The sequence below is a fragment of the Cottoperca gobio genome, chromosome 16 (assembly GCF_900634415.1).
Source record: "Cottoperca gobio chromosome 16, fCotGob3.1, whole genome shotgun sequence".
In the NCBI taxonomy this organism is placed as follows: domain Eukaryota; kingdom Metazoa; phylum Chordata; class Actinopteri; order Perciformes; family Bovichtidae; genus Cottoperca; species Cottoperca gobio.
This window is the reverse complement of record NC_041370.1, coordinates 25,436,420-25,457,575: the sequence shown is the minus strand read 5'-3', so window position 1 is coordinate 25,457,575 and position 21,156 is coordinate 25,436,420. Positions and strand designations below refer to the sequence as shown.

At 39.7% G+C, this 21,156-nt stretch overlaps 1 protein-coding gene across 5 annotated transcripts in view; it reads right to left on the bottom strand.

Annotated features, from left to right (window-relative positions):
* tsnare1 (T-SNARE Domain Containing 1) overlaps nt 1-21,156 on the bottom strand; it is a 183,013-nt gene that overhangs the window by 95,822 nt on the left and 66,035 nt on the right. For all 5 annotated transcript variants that reach the window (XM_029451829.1, XM_029451830.1, XM_029451828.1 and 2 more), the window contains exons 5-8: nt 15,681-15,771; nt 15,500-15,574; nt 15,235-15,291; nt 11,245-11,400 (exon numbers count right to left, since the gene is read on the bottom strand). In XM_029451829.1, the coding sequence (XP_029307689.1) occupies nt 11,245-11,400; nt 15,235-15,291; nt 15,500-15,574; nt 15,681-15,771 (379 nt within the window). The remainder of the gene's footprint in view (nt 1-11,244; nt 11,401-15,234; nt 15,292-15,499; nt 15,575-15,680; nt 15,772-21,156) is intronic.

Here is a 21,156-nt window from a genome sequence, read left to right as displayed (position 1 = left end):
CTCTGCCAGATGATAAGATACTTCAAAACCTCACTGCAACAACTAAGAGGAGAAATTATTAAGTTACAGTAGAACAGGTAGATGTTAAAAGGAGCTCACCGCAGTGAGAGAGGAGCTGCACCTTAAACATAAAATATACAGCTCCAGAGTCTCACCGCCACAGCCCCACCAGTAAAACACAAAGCTCTGAGCCAAGACCTACCACCAGCAGCACACTGCTCCAGCTTCACCCACTGCCATTCTGCAGTAACACCACAAACTAAAACCATCCACCAGAAGCCGAATTCCCCAGCCTGAGCCACTACCATCACTAGCTCTCAGCCTGAACATCAGCCCATAACAAGAGATCCCAGGAGCCCCAGTTACAACAAGTCACCATCCCCAATTGAAACTCCAAATGAAGCTCAGCGTAAGTTCAATCAGGAAGACTACCTTTATGCTTCATTCATTCTCACTTCTCTCTCTAATCAGCTGATTATGGGCATCCACTCTTTTAGTTAACCAACTTGATTTTGACACAATCTCCACAGCCAATCTGGGGCTGTCAAATGTCATTTCAGGTGATATCGTTGCGGATAACCTCATTTTTCAGTGTCTTCTCTGGTTCAGTCAAGGTAAAGACATGAATCTCATGAGCCTCATCCTACCATCTCAAGAGTGCATCAAAAATATCCCCACCGGTAAAACAAGATTTTGCCATTTACGTTAAGTGAGCTGCTCTGGTATCCAGGCATAAGACAAGATCTATTCCAATCTCGGCACTGATTGCCGAATACGGAAGACGTCATTTCTGCACTGCTCCCCATGCCGCATTCGGCTTCCACCCAGTCGGGAAATCTCTGGTCGTCACAGCCTCTCCTTCTCAACAAGCTCCCGGCGCATAAATCCATCTGAATTGCTCCACGGCAGTAGAACTGTCGATAAACATCCCATCCCACCTATAAATGTTCAGTGTGTCACATCTGAACAAACATAGAGACTTCTGTTATAATAATAGGATTAGACCTATTACTTCGCCCTCTTTTTGTTAATCTCATCCAAAGGAATATTTCCTCATCAAAACCATGGTATAATTGTAATTCAAGGCTCATTAAAGTAACCCCAGCCACCTCAAAAGCCCCTTCAGCATTATTTAGGGCATTCTTTAAGATAGGTGCTGCTCTTTTGCTGCAAATGAAGGCATTTTATCTTTATCCTGGGACAAATGGGACCTTGGTCATCCTCTGCCTACAAGGTAGGAGGCTACCTTTGCCCTAGTATCGGGGCTGTTCTCACAAATTAAGCTCTCTCAATACCTATTTCCTGGTGGTGTTCTGTGTTATCGTTGTCACAATTTCTGGTAATGCTGACTGTAGATTTGTCACATCTGTATTGTTTAATCATCAACTCTGGTCATAGCATTATCGCACCATCATACACAGAATAAGGTACTGTAGATACATGAATGTATGACCTCATGCATCATACATGGTATTTCAGTTGGTCATCAGGCCTTAATTTCTGTTCACACGTTATTTAAGTTGCTCTTCACTGACATTAAATTGTTTTCAGTCTTATGACCTTTAACTTGAGTTTGGTGACCTGCTGACCTTTTGTTATTTTTTACATATTAACACCTATGGTCCTCGTGACCTCACGGATCATTGATGGTAAGTGAACTTCATTTCTATTTTTGGTGGTAAGACTTAATTTGTTCTGGTATTTAGCACTCTAAGATAACTTAGAAAATTATCTAACCAGAAACATTGAGACCCAAGCAACGCAGACATACTGTATGCCTCCTTTACTGTGACATGCTCAAACAATACAAACACACACTCAATATCAAAAAGGCTAAATACACACACTGTAAACACAAACTGGGAGAATTGGAAAAAGCTAAACAAAACTAAACCCAGTTATACTCAATGTAGACATTTTGATCAATCACTTCAAAAATCAACTGTGATTCAGAAAAAAACACATAAAACTGAAAAAGTAAACAAATTAGAATTGGCCATTAAAGACTCCCAGAATCCTTTGGATCTCCTGATTACTGAACATGAACTCGAAAATAAATTGTTAATTAAGCCAAAAAAAGCAAGTGGGCTTGACAGCATTCTAAATGAGATGCTTAAACACAAACTCAGATTGGCTATTTATTCAATTTGATGTTGACTGTATGTTACTTCCGTGACATCTGGAATTGTGTTCTCATTACACCGAAAAAAAAACCGGAGATAAATCTGATCCTGATAATTACAGAGACTTTTGTGTGAACAGTAACCTGGAGAAGGTTTTCAGTAGCATTAGAAAATTCCCGGCTTATAGACTTCTTTATGAAACAAGAAAAAATTAATCCATTTATGTATTACAATTTTAAATAAAAAAGATTATCTAATAAAACTTGTGCAAAGTGCAATTCATTCCTTGAAGCACCAATGTTGTTTAACAGTCTCTAACTCATCAATGTGTTTGTAAAATCTGAACTCTAGGCAGAATCTGGCTCTGATGAGTGGTGAGACACTTGCAGGAGAAAAACCCACAAAACACCCCAACTATCACACCAAAACGCATTTAATTTAATTTAATTAAACTATCACCTATAAGTTAAATTGAAAAACACACGCTCAGAGAGACCCAACATTGGAATTTCAAAATAAGAGACATTTTCTGGCGGACTCCGTCCATACCCAGCTCTCAGCCACCCAGCCCCTACCTATATAATGTAAATACATAAAGGACAGGAACATACATTCAGGAAATGCATTATAAGATTTATTTTATTTATTTGTTATTATCATCAATTTACTTAATGATCGATGACTTGTGTGGCTTTTGTTTTCCCCGACGAGTAGCCTATTTCCTTGCTATGGCAGAGTTGGGAAACTTGTCCGCTACACTGCGAGTGAAACCATCGCAGAAGTTGAAGGCTACATTATTTTTGGCGCAAAGCATTGACATCTTTCCCTCAGCTTTGGTCACTTGGTCTGACTCCGAAACAATTCTTGACACAAATGAAGTCATTGACAGTGTATGTGTACTATTCTTATTTTAGTAACAAGCTGCTCATCAGCTTAGACCAGCAACCAGACCTCCAACAACAGGAAGTCTATTTGTATTATCTGTTTGTTAGAATAGATTGTTTTTCATTAAACATCTGAAAGAGGCCAGTAATAAAATTGTCGCAGGCCCCTGAATCGAATCTAAATTGTGTCGTTGCAGACATTTTGATATTGGCAAATATCGTATCCTTGTCCAAGAATCCAAATAATATCGTATCGTGATGAAATTTGTGATTTACATCCCTAATAAAGGTTGTGTTGCATTTTCCATTGAGTGAGGATAGAGGAATTTTATATTTAATAATAGATCACTAACGATGATATCCTGAAATGTTCGTATCTTTTCTGATTTTTGTTCAATGAATATTGTGAAAACATGACCCTAACAATAACTTGTTATTATGATATATAACCTGGTAGTGATGTTATAATTATCATGTATCTCCAACAATATTACCACTCTATTACCTTTTTATTACCAATCTGTAATGTAAAGTGCTACCGTAATTATTATTAAATTATTTTTGATGTAGTCTAGCAGAGTAAAGCTGTAGAAATGTTTTAGTGGTTTAGGGAGGACATCAATTGACTCTCATGTCAATTGTGATTTGATTGTATTCAGTGACGTATCCACTCTCCTTAGGCACATTAGTCATCATTCGCTGTAAACACTTGTCATTTCAAGTCCCTTCACTTCCCATTGCAAACTGGCAAATCCATAGCCCACAAGGGGAAAACTATTTCTATTTCTTAATATGTGCCGAGCATCTAAGTGTAAGTCTGTGCTCCCAATCAACCCTGAATATATAACAGTCTGCAGCCTTACATGAATTCAAGTTGAACAAAGCAAGATTATTTATGTAAAAATTAAAACATTTTATCAGTTCAAATCACACAGTGGGGCTGCAGCAGAGGCAAGGGTTCCAACCTTACTAATTTAGAGGATGTAGATACATATAAGCACACTACTGACACTTTACTGACAAGAAGTCCTTTCAATACACAACACAGGCATTGAGTCTTCTTCACAACAGTGAGTCTCATTCTTAATTACATTTTGTTGGAATCTTATTTTCTCCCGGATTACGGTTGCAGTTTTAAACATGTGGTCTGAAAATAAACAAAAAGCATTGTTACAGTCACAGGTGTAAATTAAAATAAGTCCGATGTTTTCCAATGGAAGTCGTTTAATTTTTTCTATCACTACATTGTGTCATTTTTATTACATTATGATTGTGGTGGCATTTACAAATAACACCATAGTAGTGTCTATGTAGCTCACCACTGCACTGACCTGGGTTCACTGGGTTGATAAATAATATTTATCTAATTGTATCTCTTTTTCTCACATATTCAAATGTTTCCCTGGTCACACTTAACAACATCAAAATGAACTACATTATTTAAACAGTGACTCTTTTGGAACAAAAGGAACTTCAGCGAATCAATGAATGTGTTAAGGTCAACTGTAGATTGACTTGTCTATTAAGTATTAAGTATTAAGTATTATGTATGTACTGTATATGTAATACTGTAGTGTATATATATTTTCAATTCATTTTGACCGGTGCCTTCTGTTATGCGTCTGTCAACGATATCTTTTGTGTCACATTTTGTGCAATTTTAATTTTATGGAAACATCCACTGAGCACCAATTTAGCCCAGCAGCTGGAGGCCAGAGCAATCAGCAAACTGATGATTGTTGTTTGGTGTTTAAAAACAATTATCAAGATTCAAATATTACTTATCATATTAGATTAAAATGAGATTAAATATTCTTTAAATGCATTGTCTTCCCTTTAATTCTATTTAAAATATTATTTTTTGGGATAAAGTTGAAGGATTTGAACAAACTGAAAGCCCAGTAAGTGGCATGTTGGTCTAATCAAGTATAGAAAGAGTTCATGTAGATGCCTGAGTAAATGAATGATACCAATAATACATTGTAATAATGGTACATAGTTATATAAAGATGGATGATGGCTTGGATAAAGGACAAATATGTGTATCTGCTGTTGTCTCTCATGCTCAGTCATTCATCCCCCCCACCCCATTCACACTGTCCTTGATAAGTGTGCTTAATGCTGATATGAAATTCTCCCCACATCTCCCACCCGAGCCCAAAGGCATCGGGCAACAGGACACAGTGTCACTGCCGCAGCAGAAAAAACCGTTAAGCAGATTTACATGCACGCTTACTGGTGATAAAAGGGGGGAAGGAAGAAAATGATGACATTTTTCCTACACTGGCTGCATGAGAGACATCTCTTTTTTACCGTTACTGAATAAACGGTTTATATATGTAAAATCATGTTCCCTCACTGGCGGTAGCCCAAGGACCTAACACCCCTGAATACCATAACCCGATGCCAGCAGCAGGGGCCTGAAGGGCAGCGAGGAGACCAAGCTGAAAATATTAAAGGCAGAGGTTACAGTCTGCTCAACCTGCTTCCTTTCTGGGATTTCTAAATAACAAGGATGGAGGCATAAAATCACTGCATGTACTTTCTGCCACACAAGTTGTGTGCCTAAGAGTCTGTGAATCTGTCCACCCCAACAAGTCCTCCAAATTAAACAACAAAATACATAGTTCATCCATGCCCCCTGGAACCTGACGCCAATCAGCAGGATGACATTATCTGACAAAGGTTTAGACACAAAAACCACTTGGGTTAAAATAAGCACGTTGTTAGGATTAGGGGTTGCAACACTGAAGTCCTGGTTAAGGTCAGGGAGTCATCATGGTCATGCATTAAAAATGGCAACAGGCAGCGGTGCAGTGTTAGAGTTAGTAATATATGTCAGTCCATCATTATTAACTTTAATATATTTTAATTAAAATGTAATTAAATCCAGTCCTCTCAATCAAAAATAAAAATACAAATAATAAACTTGTAACTGAGTTATCTTTCATTAAACATAATTCTAGACCAATACTTTTATTAAATATCAGCAATGTGTCAGAGCTCATTAGCAATATATTTTAATACGGTTAGACATATTAGAAATACTTTTATTTGCCTGCTGTCCCCATTATTTTTTTGTCTGTGTCATATTTTGCAAAAAAGTACCGTGTGAACAGTGTCAGTCATGTGTAGGAAGCTAAAGCCTGTTTTTAGTAAGCTTACGTGGATAATCAAGTTTCAGTGGAATATCAGCAGTCGGATTTCACAGAAGGCTGATATTCTCATTATCTTGAGGAGGCCAGGAAGCAGTACGTGATCTGCCATCACACTATTAGCTTCAGTGTGTAAAGAGAGGAAAATCAATATGGTTTTGATTGCCAGGGTTAATAACAAATGATTTTGCTAATAAACTGCTTTCTCACAGATCCTTTGTGCTGATGGTGTAAAAGTTGTAGTGTTTGTCTACCGGGATGATTTATCTGGCGGTGTTTCCCACTATACCTGTCTTCACTCAAGGGTAAACTCTGTGGAAAGATTGCCCTGACGATGCATTGGTAGGACAGACACGCTTTGCTCTGGGTCTTTTTTTTCTTTCTACTGGGCCAGGTGTTGTATTCAGATTGCCCTTGAAAGCTGTCCTCTGTTATGCCCTGAGTTTTCTTTATGAATTCATTTTTGATGAAATGATCTCCTGTGCCAACGCATACAAAGTGCAGCTGGGAGGTGACCGTCTGAGAGGAGATTGAAATGTGTTGCAGAGGACGGATACAAATAATCTGAATATTTCTTGTAAAAACATGTAGAATAATATAAGTCGGTCAGTCGTTAGATTTTGTCACCACACCCTTGCAAGATACAGTCATGAATCTGGGTGTTGTCTAAGAAAGCCCACCTGAAGTGGGGGGGTAAGACCCCCACATTACGCTGCTGGCGCGATTTGGTGTCACGGCTGGTGTGATGTCATCCCAAGATGGTCTCTAATTTTTATTTGTGACTTTCCTCTAAAGCTGATTTTCCTGTGTTTGTATGAAGGTTGTAATTCAATACTATACTTTTTAACTAAATATATATTTAGGGATTTGCTCGAAATATTGAAGCCTGTTGTTTCATTGACCCATAGCAGTCAAAGCTGGTATTGTAATGCGTGTGTCCTTACCAGCCTTGACAGTGACGCTGGTGTTATGTTCACCCTGTGAGTCTGCGTGTCAGTGTGTGTGTGTGTGTTTTCCTGAGGACAAATTTTCAATGCGATAGTGTCACAACGTTACAAGATACAGTCATGAAACTTTACAGAAGTGTAGTTGAGATAAAAAAGAAGGTTAAGTTCAAAAAACGGCGTTCCTTGGCGGCGAAAGGGCCATCAGCCCACTTTACAACCCTGGCCAGAATTGGCGTCACAAAATTTTGCAGATAAATGCTTCTTCATAAGATGGGTGTGGTTTGAACATGGGCGCTGGCAGTAGGAGGGTGAGCAGCGAGTAAAAGGCTGTTGACCCCACCATTGTATTGAAAGAAAGAAAAGAAAGAAATAAAGTATTCCTTTATTAGTCCCACAACACTGGTGCTGTTCATATTCCCCCTGTATTTAACAGGATAGTTGACTTGAATGTAATTTGTTGGAACTCAAACAAGTTTGAGAAGCACTGATTTAGTCTATTTTACTGCAGCCAGGACGCCTTGGCAGAGTTCACACATACTTCCAGTGTCTGAGGGAGGCACAATTAACCTCAGAACACATCTGACCTTTTCCAGAGAGTCAGGGGCTGATAATGATGACAGACTCTAGGCTCTCTTGGTCCTCTGGGAGGAGAGCAGTGAGAATAAGTGAGGTGTGTCGGGACTCACAGCAAGGTGAGGAGGGTGGCATGGAGGTGAAAAAGCACATCGTCAGATACTATCATTCTCCCCAAAGGAACAACGTCAAGCCCCTCATCACCTGCCTGAGCGCTGACTATGACATTTATCCATGCTGCTATGAGTAAAGCGCATGCCAGACAACCCTGTCTGAACACCAAACATCTGACTGGCCCATCTTGGCGGCTGTGCTGAAATGAAGCTGTCATTCCTGCCACAGCTCTTTCACTTTGTGTCACCCTACTGGGAGAGATTGATGCTCTTCCTTTTCTCCGCTCCTATTCAGCTCCTTCGGTGGGATTAGCCAATTTGAAACGTTGATGAAGTACAGACAGCTCTAACTGGGCACAGAGATACATCTTCATTATGCTGTAAAGTGCTCCTAAAACATTATCATTAGTCTTCAAACCTCTGGATGGCAAAATCTGGACTGCCACGTATTGCCTGTCATTTTAAAAGCAGACTGCAGCACAGTGTGTGTGGCTACTATACGCTGTGATTCAGCCATGTGGCTGAGATGGGTGATGAAGTTTTACAATATGTCTTTAAAAAGTTTCATCTGTAGATTTTGCACCCCCACAAATGTTTTTCTTAAAATACAAATGTTTAAAAGCCTGTATTATCATGGATAAGATAAAAAGACCAACACAGGTCAACAGCACACAGGTCTTCCTCAGAGTCAAACAATCACACTCTCACACAATAAAGTCAGTACTTCAAGCTTCAGTCTCACATGGCCGTTAAGACAGCCACATCTGCCTCTCTCATTACACCTGTAATCACTAAACAAATGTTTACTGATTTCACATACTGCCTTCTAGAAACAATATAATAATGTTGTTTACCCAATTACATTTTGTAAGGAAATGTAATTATCACTGGGATATGTTCCCTCCTTTTTTTTCAGGTTTGTATTTTTATTTTATTTACATGAGTCACAGGGAGGTAGTCTGGGTGGGCGAACAAAGCGCAAGACTTTGACTCCAGTGCATCCCATGTGGGGTTAGGCTTAGGCAACAAAAGATTGTGGTTTTGGTTTAATGTTAATACTCTCTCTTTTGTTTCAAGTTGTTGTCACCATAACCATGGTATTGGTTTAATAAAGAATATTATTATTTTTTAAGGGTAAATGAGGGTGAAAATCAACACCAAAATGATTTCAGAAAAAAAGTGAAAAATCAACATCATTCAGCTGATATACTAAAAATGATATGACAACCCTCAACAAGTTTAGGTTAGATTACAATGTCCATGGCTTTAAAGCAGCTATAATGGATATTCTTTATAACAACAATGTATTAAAATGACAATGTCACCATGTAAAAAGGGTTACTCGTAGTCATGAGATGACAGAAAATTATCGCCTGAACCTGCAGCTCTTCTCGGCTTTACAGAGCTTTTTAGTGAGTTTTAGTTATTAGTGAAGCCTATGCAGAAGTGCCAAAAACTGTGGGGTGAATTTCAATACACCTCATCGGGTGCTGCGTCACCTGGGCCGCCTTAGCTCCACCGGTGATGCCCATTTTTAGACTGTGGTCACCGCCAAGATGGCGATTGCACACTTTGAGCTTGACAACGGCTCTTCAGAAAACTATGGGTGAACATAGTCAAGTATTTAGCAGCTAAAACACAGGTATTTTGAGTTGGAAGAGCTTAAAGAGAGTTAATATTAGACTTACTCCTACTTGATTGATAATGTTTCCCTGTAACTACTGGATGTGTAAATAGGAAACTGTTTGTTAACACGTTTGCTATAATTTAACTTAAAAGTGATGATATGTCAGTGTTGTGTTCATAACTGGTTTCTGCTGCCCCCATGTGGTCAACAATATAATTACAATATAATTGATTGTTATGTAACTGTGGAACTTGTACAGCAGTACAGCATTTATGTTTGGCAGTGGGTGGGCACTGTCCCCTCACAGCAAGCTGAACCTAGCGGCCTGTTTGAGCCCTTCTCTGTGGAGTTTGCATGCTACCTAGTGCATATATTAATGTGTGGCATGCAGGCTCTGACCTCATCACTAGTAATTCAGCAGAAATTAGAAGTCATCAGAAATATGAAATGTTATCTGCATCCAATTAGAGTTATTTTAGAACTGTTTCAGTAGTTAACATAGTGATGTGGTCTTTCATAACAGTTTCAAAAGTTAAGTCTGGAAACATTATGATTCCATACACACTTTACCCAGGTAAAGGAACACACAAGTCTATATAAGCACCTTAGTAATTGGGTAGCATTCAATATCCTGCAGCAGCATTGGGGGTACTGTGACAAAATACTAATAAGCTTTTGGAGGTGGGGGAAGAAGATGGAGCCTGTCTGAGTTTCTAGTTACTAATTTGGCATGTGCTGGCCTCCTAGGAGGCAATATTTGAAGAAAACAAATACCTAGTTTGTTTTTCCTTTTTTTGCTCCTTTATTTTTTCGAGAGCGTGTTCTAAATTCAGGTGTTTTCTATCTTGGATATCTGACTGTTTTGAAGGTAAATGGCCAGGGCTTCTTATTTATAGTATATAAACTGTGGGCCATGCACAGGAAAACACAGGTTCTCATTTCTCATCCCAGACAAGGTGCAAACAGTTTAGTAAATGGGGCCCTTAGAGAATATCGGTGAAGAGGCTTATAATCACAAGGTTGCTGGTTTGGATTTTGAAGGCTGGCTGGGAATACATGAGTGGGGAAAGTAAACCGTGAATTTCTTTTGCTTCTGGGACATGTATGAAGTATTTTTTATGGTAAATGCAACTCAAGAAAATGACTTTATTGTCTGTTATTGTACTTACCAAATGTGTGATCTATGATCTATATGTATTATAAATTCAGTTGTTCAAATGACATGAAATATAAAAAAGATACATGTATAAAGTAGGCTCTCTGTGGTAGTTGGTGTTACCGTTATTACACGGTGTTCGGGCACCGATAACATTACTGCCCCCATTGTTGGTTTGCTTTTTATTTATAGATATAAAACCCATTTAGTAAATTTTCTAATAAAAAAAGTTTATTTGTAAAATACTAAGCGTGTTGTCAGACGACGGACATTACAATTATAAAGTTAAAGGGTCTGTTCTGTGCTGGACGTTGCTGCGTTCCGGCTGTCACTCATACCACACGTGCCGCAGTGTGTTTCAGAAGCCATCTGAGGCTGCCAAAATACGCTCCGCAACGAAAGCTTGTCCAGAGAGGCCAGACCCACAGAGTTCCAACGTTGAAGATCAAAGTAAGCAGACAAACAGATATTGAGCATATATAGACAATTATCTTTTCTTGTAATATGTCCATGACATACTACGAGAAATGTCTGAAAATGCAACAATGCTGCAAGTGATTGATAATGTTGCTGCAAGTGGAGCGATGTTTTCACAAGTTTATTAACCGGTGGGAAAGTTTCCTCACCGTGGCATCCCAAGTGTAAAGCCGATGTCAGTGTTCTTACTTCAATCTGCAGCAGGGCCTCCTCCCTTTGGCGAAGCACCTCCACGTCCTCCTCGCTGATCTCAGACAGGAAAGCCTGAGCCCCTCCATCTGAACCTAATGCTTCTCCAAACAGTGGAACCTCCTCAATCTGCTCAGTTGACTTGGTCTGAGGACTCTGTAGGAGCACACACACACACACACACACATTAAATTATAATATATACAGTGGTTACAACTTTAATAAATGCAGCAATAACAGTAAGGTACTCACGTTACCTGGCAACGTTAGTGTTCTGTATTTTGAATGTGCGGCAGCAGGGCACAATTCAGCCTTCATTAGATTATGTGATGACGAGAATTAAAAAGATGGAGCTCACATCACGCAGCTCGCTGTCTGAATGTATGTGTGGCAGTGACAGCATTATGACAACTACAAGAAACAGAAGTAATGCAATACTAACAGTAGCAGAAGACTTATTAGCAACACTGGTAGTATCAGTTGAAATAGTAAAGGACTCTTTAGTGAAGGTAATAAAACAAGTAGTAACAGTAGTAGTACAGTGGTAGCAGTAGTTATGATGACAGCAGTTGTACAACATTTTGTCCCTGATCTGAGATGGACCTGTGGAAAATCTACCCAAACCCGTGAATCTATTTTTCCTGTTTTATAAATAAAAAGTATCCATTCCAAAAGTGACCCAAGGACTATCAGCGTCGGTAAAGTCAACCTGAACAGACCCAAACAGAGAGAGAACACTAATATTGGCAACAGCATGATGTGCCACTAATAATCTTTTTTCATACACATTCTATATCTGGCCTAAAAGAACCACATTTTTCTCCTGTGATCATTGTGACACACTACGAGATCAGATCTGAAGCCAATATGTTTAATACCAACAGATCTGACACATGCAGAAATAGAATGGGACCAAACTGAATGTAAAGTCCCAGGATGGGTTACAGACTTCTAGTACCAATGAACTTGATTTTGTTAATATTACATTGTTGTAACAAATGTTATAATATAGGTCAATTAAATTCCTGATGTTAAATGAGGGCTCATTTTCAGTCAGTTTTCTTTTCACTTTAATATAATGTTGATAATCTAAATATTCAGTATAGACTCATATTTCATTTTTCTGACAGCAGAGTGACGGACAGGAGAGTGACCTGTCAGCTGTGACCGTGAAAGTAACCTTATCTGTGTGAGAATAAAGCTGTGTGTGTGACACTACACCTCCTCTCTGTTATCCTTGTAATGAACTGTGGACAAGAGTCGCCACAATAATATTTAACTTTACCATGACCAGCTGCAACATTAAAGTGTTGCTTACAAAGCTCATACATGTGACCCCTGCATGCACGTGAGACTCAAACATCTACAAACAACTAACATTTGTGAAATATAATGCTGCTTCCTTATGTGCTGCTTGCAAATTTTTTTGTAAAATATTGTATACCTCCACGTCCACAGAGAAACACTTACTGGCTATTTCTCTTCTATGAATGTAATCAATGTTCTTCTACAAGTTCCTCTTCTTTTTAATTTCTTGTCAAAGTAGGACACTGCTGTGGCCCACACAGCAGGGACACAAAGACTCCACATGTTCCATCATATGTTAATGCTGAGCTTATGTTTAACACAATGGAAAGACTAAACTAATTTTTGGAATTTAAGAACTGACAATTTAATGAAGGTGAATGTCCATTTGCTCCAGCCAGTTACTGATATTTGCACAGTGCATGTTAGCTAAGTGCAGATAAATGTAGGGGATAGCAGAGACTGTAAATGTATACAAATCTGTACAGTCTGTACGTGTGCGCTCGTTGCCACATGTGCAAACAAAAGTAGAGGAAAGGGAAGAAACCTATAGTCAGAGAAAGAATGACTTTTTTTGCATTGCTAATGTATTCCACCTTTGTGTGGCTGACTGCACAGCTAATTCATGGTAGAGGGGTCAGCGTGGGTCAGAGCACATGGACCAACCCGGGCTGAGTCACAGCGCTCTGTCTACTGGCCACGGTCTGACTCACCACTCCTCAACAAACTCTACAACATCGTGCTCACTCCTCCACATACATACCCTACGCAAACGATCTGGAATATATTAGTACATCACACAGATGGGAAAGACTCAAGACAATCGTTCTGACACCATCTATTGCACAAGTTCATATGCTGCTGGAAAGTTCCCATAGTTCCTTGAGTTTTCTGCTGTTGACTCTGATGAAGTGAACTTAAAGCAGTTGGTGAAGTCAATAACATTTGCATTGATCTGAAAAATGTTTGTCTAGATTGCATATGTATGACATTTCGAGGGTCAGGACGCCTCTCACTGTTTGCTATCAATGAACTGCAAAAGCTGTTGACTTCTTCTACAGCAGAAAATACAGACTGCTCCTCCTACCACTGCTCATACTCGATGTAGCAGTAGTTTCTGAAATTAGTTCTTCCACAACGTACTCAATGATTAGTAAACTTGCTACTATGCGTTGAGGGTAATCATATTTATATAACATACTATCCAGCTCGCCGCCCCCCCAGCCCTTTAACTGTAATGCTAGCAATAAAAAAGATCTTGATAATATGCCTTCAGAGGGACATATAACTTTAATATATACAAATCTCCCCTATGTAAAATAAGATGGATTTTTAGAGGCTCTTTGTGGGCAAAATGTTTCTTCACAGAATTGTTACTGTCCAACCAGTTGAGGAGTTTAAGCTGTAACTGATGTTCAGCAGCAACCTGGTGTATACGATGGAGTCAAAAGTTCAGTTCAAACTTTCGCCCCATTAAAGTTCTGTCTGTTTTCACTGCGTGTTTCAGTATTTGGTTGTTTTTTTCACTTTGCAGTGTGTTTTTCTAAATGTTGTGCATGTGCTTTGAAAATAGTTTCTTTGTTTGCTTTTATTTTGTCCATTGTGTGGCTGTGCTTTTTAGCATTCATGACCACCGTACACTTCTGCACGTTATTAACAATACCAAACAACTGTGCAGAAATTAATGCAAACAAGAGGATGAATCATTATTTAAGGTCTATGAACGGGATACATGTTAACTTTCTCACAGGCTCTCACTCACGCTGCCCTCTCAACCACAAAGATCATTCAGGGGTCAGATGAAAGCTAAAACCAAATGTTCTGCCTTCTCCTGTGACAGAGGGAGCGTGGCTTTAAAAAACAAAAGTATTTTAGCGTAATTTCTGTTACAATGTTTGTTTGTGAAGGCCATCATGGCAGGGGCCGAGAGAGCTCAACACTTGAAAAAACGATCTGTGACAAAACAAAAAAAGAAATTGCAAATAACTCAGAATGTATTTGACAAATGAGTGAATTTATTCACACCGATCAACACTGTTACCCTACAGGGACTTAACATTATGGTCAATTTGGGACTAACTATGAGATATTCTTCCTCTATTTTCTACACTGAACAATGTATTTTGCTATTCTATAGTAATATTAATATTTTCACATTTGTATTTTTTAAGAACCATGCACACATTAATATCAAGTGTATGCAATAAGACTGTATATTTGGTAAGAGATGACCTAAAGCATGTGAGAAACTGAAAGTAAATCTATACATGGCATTACTCCACACTGTCAGTGTCTTCTGTACAGATCTACAGTACAACATATTTTAACCTTATAGATATGTTCCATGTTTTGCTGTATGTATTACTTTGGCTGTTGCAATCACCGAAATAAAAACAAAGATCAATATGTTTACAAATAAGGATTCACAATTACTGATTACCAAGTTCTATTTCTGTTATTTCTATTTTCACAGTGAAAATAACCTCCTGCCTGTAACCAATTTAGATTCAGATAAGAATCTCATGCATATGAGTTGGACATGATGAATAGAGTCCACTGTAATATAACAGGGTGAGAGCGACTAGACAGCGCTTCAAAAGAGCCCTTGTGAGGATGCAATCGAGCAGCTCTTTTATGAATGACGGTGAAACAAACGGCAGATTTTCACCCTCCATAACAGCTCACCTTCTTCGTATCTTTCTGTGCTGGAGGGAGCAAGGCCCTTGAACGCTCTGCAATTTTCTGAAAGAAGAACAAATGAAGAGACAGGGTGAAGAAATGTTTTTTATTCTTCAAGAGATTAGACAGTGTTCATTTGGCATGTAAATATGCGATATGTAGCAATTAGGATATGTACCAATGTCTGTCCATGTATCAGTTATTAATACAAATTCATTGACCATACCAATGAATTTATGAAAGCAAAAAAAGATATTCTATACAGTGATACCTTCTGCAGATCCCCATAGCGCTGCACAGACTCTGAGAGTTCGGTCTTTAGTCTAGTCAGATGCAGGCGGTCTTGCTGTGGAACAAAACAAGATTAGCCTTAATTAGCTCAAATGTTGTTTAATGCACTGTTTATTCTTCAAAATGACAGCGAATGAGTAAGGAAAGGGAGCATAACATACCCGTGAAGAGCCACTGATTATATCAGAGAGCTGTTTGATGAGTTGGCTTGTGCTGGTGATGACTTTGTTGGTTTGCTGCTGCAAAGAGTGTCTGGGAAAAAAGATTGGAAGAAAGACATAGAGAGAGAGACGTCATGAATTACTTCCAATTATATGGGAGTCACCAATATATTCATACAAAAGTTGCCAAGAGCTGATATTTTGAAGCAATACTTTATTCATCTTTTATACAATATACACAAGAGTAACCACTTTCAAGTAAAGAATGACAAGTTGTCATTGTTGACATCAGGGACGACAAACACCACCTTCTTTCTCTAACCTTGACCAATGTGTTTTTATAGCCTAAACACCTGGGACACAAGACACGAGACCTGGTCCCCAAAGTCAAACTGCTGCACACCTAAAATACACTATAAAAAAATGTCTTTCACAGTCCAGCGGGCTTCTATATTTGATTGGACGGGTAAAAATGGTTTTGATTGGCTTGAAAAAAGCCCCCCCCCCCCCACACACACACACACACACCTTCCTGATGTGGGATTGTGTCCAACAATTTCCAAAACCGACAAAATGACTTTCACGGCTCTAATATCACGTCTCCTCCCTCTCTTCTTCCTGTCATACCTTCCAGTGTGGCTATAAACGCCTATAAACATTTGTCCAAACTAGTTTCCAAACCAACCTATTATTATATTATTAGTTTGATATAAAGGTAGCTTTACACCCTTAGGGGGATTTGTCAATAGGCATTATAGGAATTGTGTGAAATCGCTTTAAAAGTTGCTTTGCCAAAAAAGCCAATTACTCACTTAATCTAAAATCAACACAACAAAAAACAACCCCTTTAACTAACCTTTCCAGGACTCAGCCTGTTCCCATGTGTGTATGGTTGAGATTACGATTGGACAGCAGAGTGACTGAGTATTAACAGCTGTCTGAAGGAGTTGAAGAGTGTAACACAGCCAAATCCTCTCTGTACCTTCATGTTTTTAGTGGGAAGCTTGGCTGGGGTGAAAGGTTGAAAGTGCAGCCATATTCATAACTCTCCAGCAGGTCTGCTGGAAGTCCAGGTTAAGACAGTTATTAAATATCTATGCTGTCATGTCATCCTGGGCTTACAGCGCCCCCCCCCCCCCCCCTTCAGCAGCCTTGCTTCCCCCAAAGGCCAATTCCCATCCTCTAGACTTGACACTGTAACGGTCTGCCCCACAGAGATAGGCAGCTACACAAACATAGCTCTGCTGCTCCATACCCTACTTAAATATTGAGCTACATGTAGCTGGTGGAACACAGAGCAGACAGACCATAGTGCACTGGGGCTAGAAGGAGCATGTAATGATAATTCAGTGTCTGTTGTGAAAGAAGCCAAAGTGTCACGATGGGAAAATACCTGAAAAACATCTCCCATCATATCTGTGCAGAGCAGGGTTAAAGAGAGTTGAAGGGTTAGGGAAGTAGACAGGGTGGAAGTTCATTTTTCTGCTAGAAATAACATTTTACTGTAAGGAAATAATTAAATTGGACTACAGCCAGTGTCTCTCCGTAGCCAAAGTCATAACACACAGACATAGTGTCTTCTATGTGAAGACGTTTTACTTTTATAATCTAATACCCGGATTTAAGGCTTCACATAGCCAGTATGCGGTTTTATATCGCTGCTGTAAAGAGATAGTAAATCTGTATATGCTTGAGATCAGTTAGTGTGATAATATAAATTGAATATTCCAAAGAATGGAATATTGTATAGCAGCCTATAATCGACTAAATAAAAAAGTTCCATTTTACTTCCATGGCTAACTTTTCTAAGGGTAAGAACTCTACATGCTGTACTACAGAACTACATACAAATACAGAACTGTGGTGCACACACAGACACAAACACAAACACAACAGAAAGATTAACAAGTGCAAAACCTCAGCCTGAACCTAGCATGCGTCATCGTTTAGCTGTCGAGCTAAACGATGATTTCATGTCTTCAGACGTGACGGACTATTTTGAAATCACACTGAGCTAATGCTCCATCATGTTACCCACCAAAATTACACAGTAGCCTACAGACTGTTAGGATGGCACTCTGCATCTGGAAGAATGACAAATACAACTCAGAATGAATGTGCAGCTGTGATGCACAATGTGAAGCAGAGTTTCATTTTAGGAACACATTAAATGTGAACAATCTACAACATGACATTCAAAAAGTTGCCGTCGGCAATGACATTACACCTGTTCACCATCAGTGATGTAACCTTAATCTGATTGTTGCAAACAAATTAAAGGGGCCCTTGAAATTATAGAAATTGTTCATAACTGTGCAACAGAGGACAAGATATCCTGACTTTTACTACCTCGTAAGGGTCAATTTACACCGGATCCTAAAATTTCCCATGATGCAACTCAGTAGCCTTTTTTTACCATAGCAGCCATGCCTGGTAAATGCCCACACCAATTAAAGTCCATACCTCCATTTGTAACACAGGTTTTCTGGTAAACATTTGTAGACTAAAGGCCAATCTGAGCTAACCCTGATTACATCACTATGACATCATCAGAGTTATTGTCTGCTCATAAAAGCAGTACTCCATAGCGCTACTGTACTACTTACTGAAAACCTTTCATTGTACCTTAATTATGGCTTAATGTTGGCACTCGACCAAAGGGGAAGAGTGTTGATGTAGTTGGTCATTGACCAGACCTGAAGGATTTTAGAGAGAGAGGTGACTCAATCAACAGCAACTTTCTATAACAGATGGGACATTCTATTCATTTGACAGGTAGAAGTAGAGGCAAATAATGGAAATCCTTTAAAACCTGCACTCTAAAAATACAATCTGAGCTCTGTTTCAGTGCTGATGAGCTCTGATGGATCATCCATGAGTCAGTGGAAGCCCTGCCCAACACTGATACGCTGTTACCAAACAATCAGAGCTCGCCCACTACTTAGGACCCCTGAGAAGACCTCTGCAGAAGAGCTGCACAGTGATACATCTGCTAGTCACACTCTTCCCCCACAACAAGCTCGAGAGCCAGGCGGCCAGAAACAGCATGCAAAAGATTGGAATTGCTCACACTGTGAATTTCAATCAGTCACCTCTGTTGTGTATTTCTTCTGCCTGCTTGGTGTTTGATATTCCTTTGAGGTCTGCCTGGCCCTGGTGAAGGAGAACTGAGGAGTCTGGGAGCAGCTGGCTGCAGGGGGAGGTGTGAAGGATGGAGGGGGTAGGTTGTGGGCCGACAAGGTGGTGTTGGGGGGGTCTGAGGAGGGGGAGCTGTTTTCTGAGTACAATCATAGTTTGAGGGCTTTCCAGGATATAGCAGCGCTTATACTGGGCTCTGATAAGGATTAAACCACCAAACTGGTGTTGCTTCATACACTCTGCTGACCTGTCGCCAGCTCAGATGACAATGCAGAACATTTTTTAAACTCAGCACTGTCTGACTGAATGCAAAAATACACTGGTGCTGGATGATTTCACCTTGTGTACTCTAACCACATAGTAGCACATCAGCCGCTCCGGTCCTCCATCAGTGCCTACACAGGATGTGTTTAACTGCAGTATTGATGTGGGCTCAGGTGTGTTTTGGCAAAGCTTACAGCCCAATACCCAATCACTGTAGATACCAGTTTTGGGTTAGGTAATTACTGGCAGTTTGATGGAGGGTTGATATTGGTTTCTGTGGCCTGGTCTGGGATGTGTTAGCTTGTCACATGAGCATGAGGTGTGAGGAGGGGGCTGGGTTATGTGAGAAAAAAGCTAGTCCGTGTGGCGAGTTGTCCAACTTTGTCGCAAGGCAAAATAACTTCTGGCTGTTCTGAATGGTCACACAGGAACGTGGAATGATTTCATAGAGGGGGAGACGTGCTAATCATCGGGACACGGTGCACATTTTCAGAAAAGAATGTCCCCGGGAGGATTTCAGTGTTACACTTGACTGTACACATGGAAAGTGCCAGAAATAGTTATGTAAAGAATGATGGACTGAGAGAGCTCAAACCCTAGCTGTTCAGCTGTTCACCTCCATACACCTGGCCAATCAAGGTGTGAAGTGGGTGTGAATTTTGGATTGTACGTTTTAGAAAGTTACAGAAATGGTCATCTAAAATGTGTGTGTCTGTGTGTGTGTGTGTGTGTGTGTGTGGGTGTCAATCTAAAAGGACAAAAAAATAGTGTCGTCTGATTCCAGTTTAAAACTTTTACTGTGTAGACAGCAGAGTGTCAAAACATGTGAGAGGGTCTTCAGTATAACAGAATCCAGTTCAACAGAATCATGGTCTCCAAAGTAACCTTCAAGTTTCTTCAACACCTTTCTAAAACAGTTGTTCTTGTAGTGGATTAACCCTTTATTTGTAACTTACTAACTCATCTAAATACAGATCTGATGGCTGATTATAAAGTCATGTCTTTAAAATATAATTAGTACTTGCTACTACTGCTTTGAGAATTGTATTTGCTTTCCGGGCCTGATGATGTCACAATGTTAACAAAAGCAAACAGTGACATTTACCACAGTTTGGAAAAAATGACCTCATTGTTTATATTTTTTATTTGCGTTCAAGCAAGAGCCGAGCTCACCAGAGTGTGGCAAAAGGATGCAGAGCGGGGTCAGAGAGTGCATCGCCTTCCAAAATGATCCGCCTTTGATATACAGTATGTGTAAATTGCAGTTATAGGAATAATAGATAAAGGAATGAAGGAGTGGTTTCTAACACAGCAGGTCTGCACATCACACCCCCCAGTATGAGGGGAAATTAAACTGGCATTTGCTTCAAAGGCAGGCTAAATGAAAGCAGGAATATATAATGTTCCTGTGGCTCAAGCTATTCCTCTGATAGACAGGAAGGGGCCATGACACAAAGCAATGTGTCAGCAGAAGGCAGGTAAAAAGAAGAGATGGATGTAAAAGTTCCGTACTGTCACTTATCTTTAAAAAAGGTTCCTATGTGCCTGACATGCTGACTATACATGCATGCAGCTCCTGATATACAACACACTTGACATTTTATATATCATTAATAGGGATCTATATTAGGTGCTTATCTGGAGACTTCCAATGAGAGCAACCAGGAAATAGAGTTCAATTCCCAGATCACCAACACTGTAAACTGATACCCACATGCACACACACACCGCTGTAGTTATGAAATCTATCTGACATTTAAATGTGCATCTGCAGCAGAATATACACCTTCTGTAGGTTCACATATACACATGACTGTGTGGAAGTGGTGCTTTAACGTGGGTTTGAGAGGCAGAGAGATGCCTGCCTGTTGTGTAAGAGTGGAGGAGGACGAGGTGCATCCACACAGTCTGTGGATGGCTGTGACATTTCTACCCACTTCATGCATGTGTTTGTAAGGAACGTTGATTTATCTGATTGCTACGAATCCTTTACACAGTAGTGATGATTACAGAGTACAGTAATTAGCAGTTCTATGACTCTGAGGCCTCGAGTGTCGTGCTGGTAAATGTATGA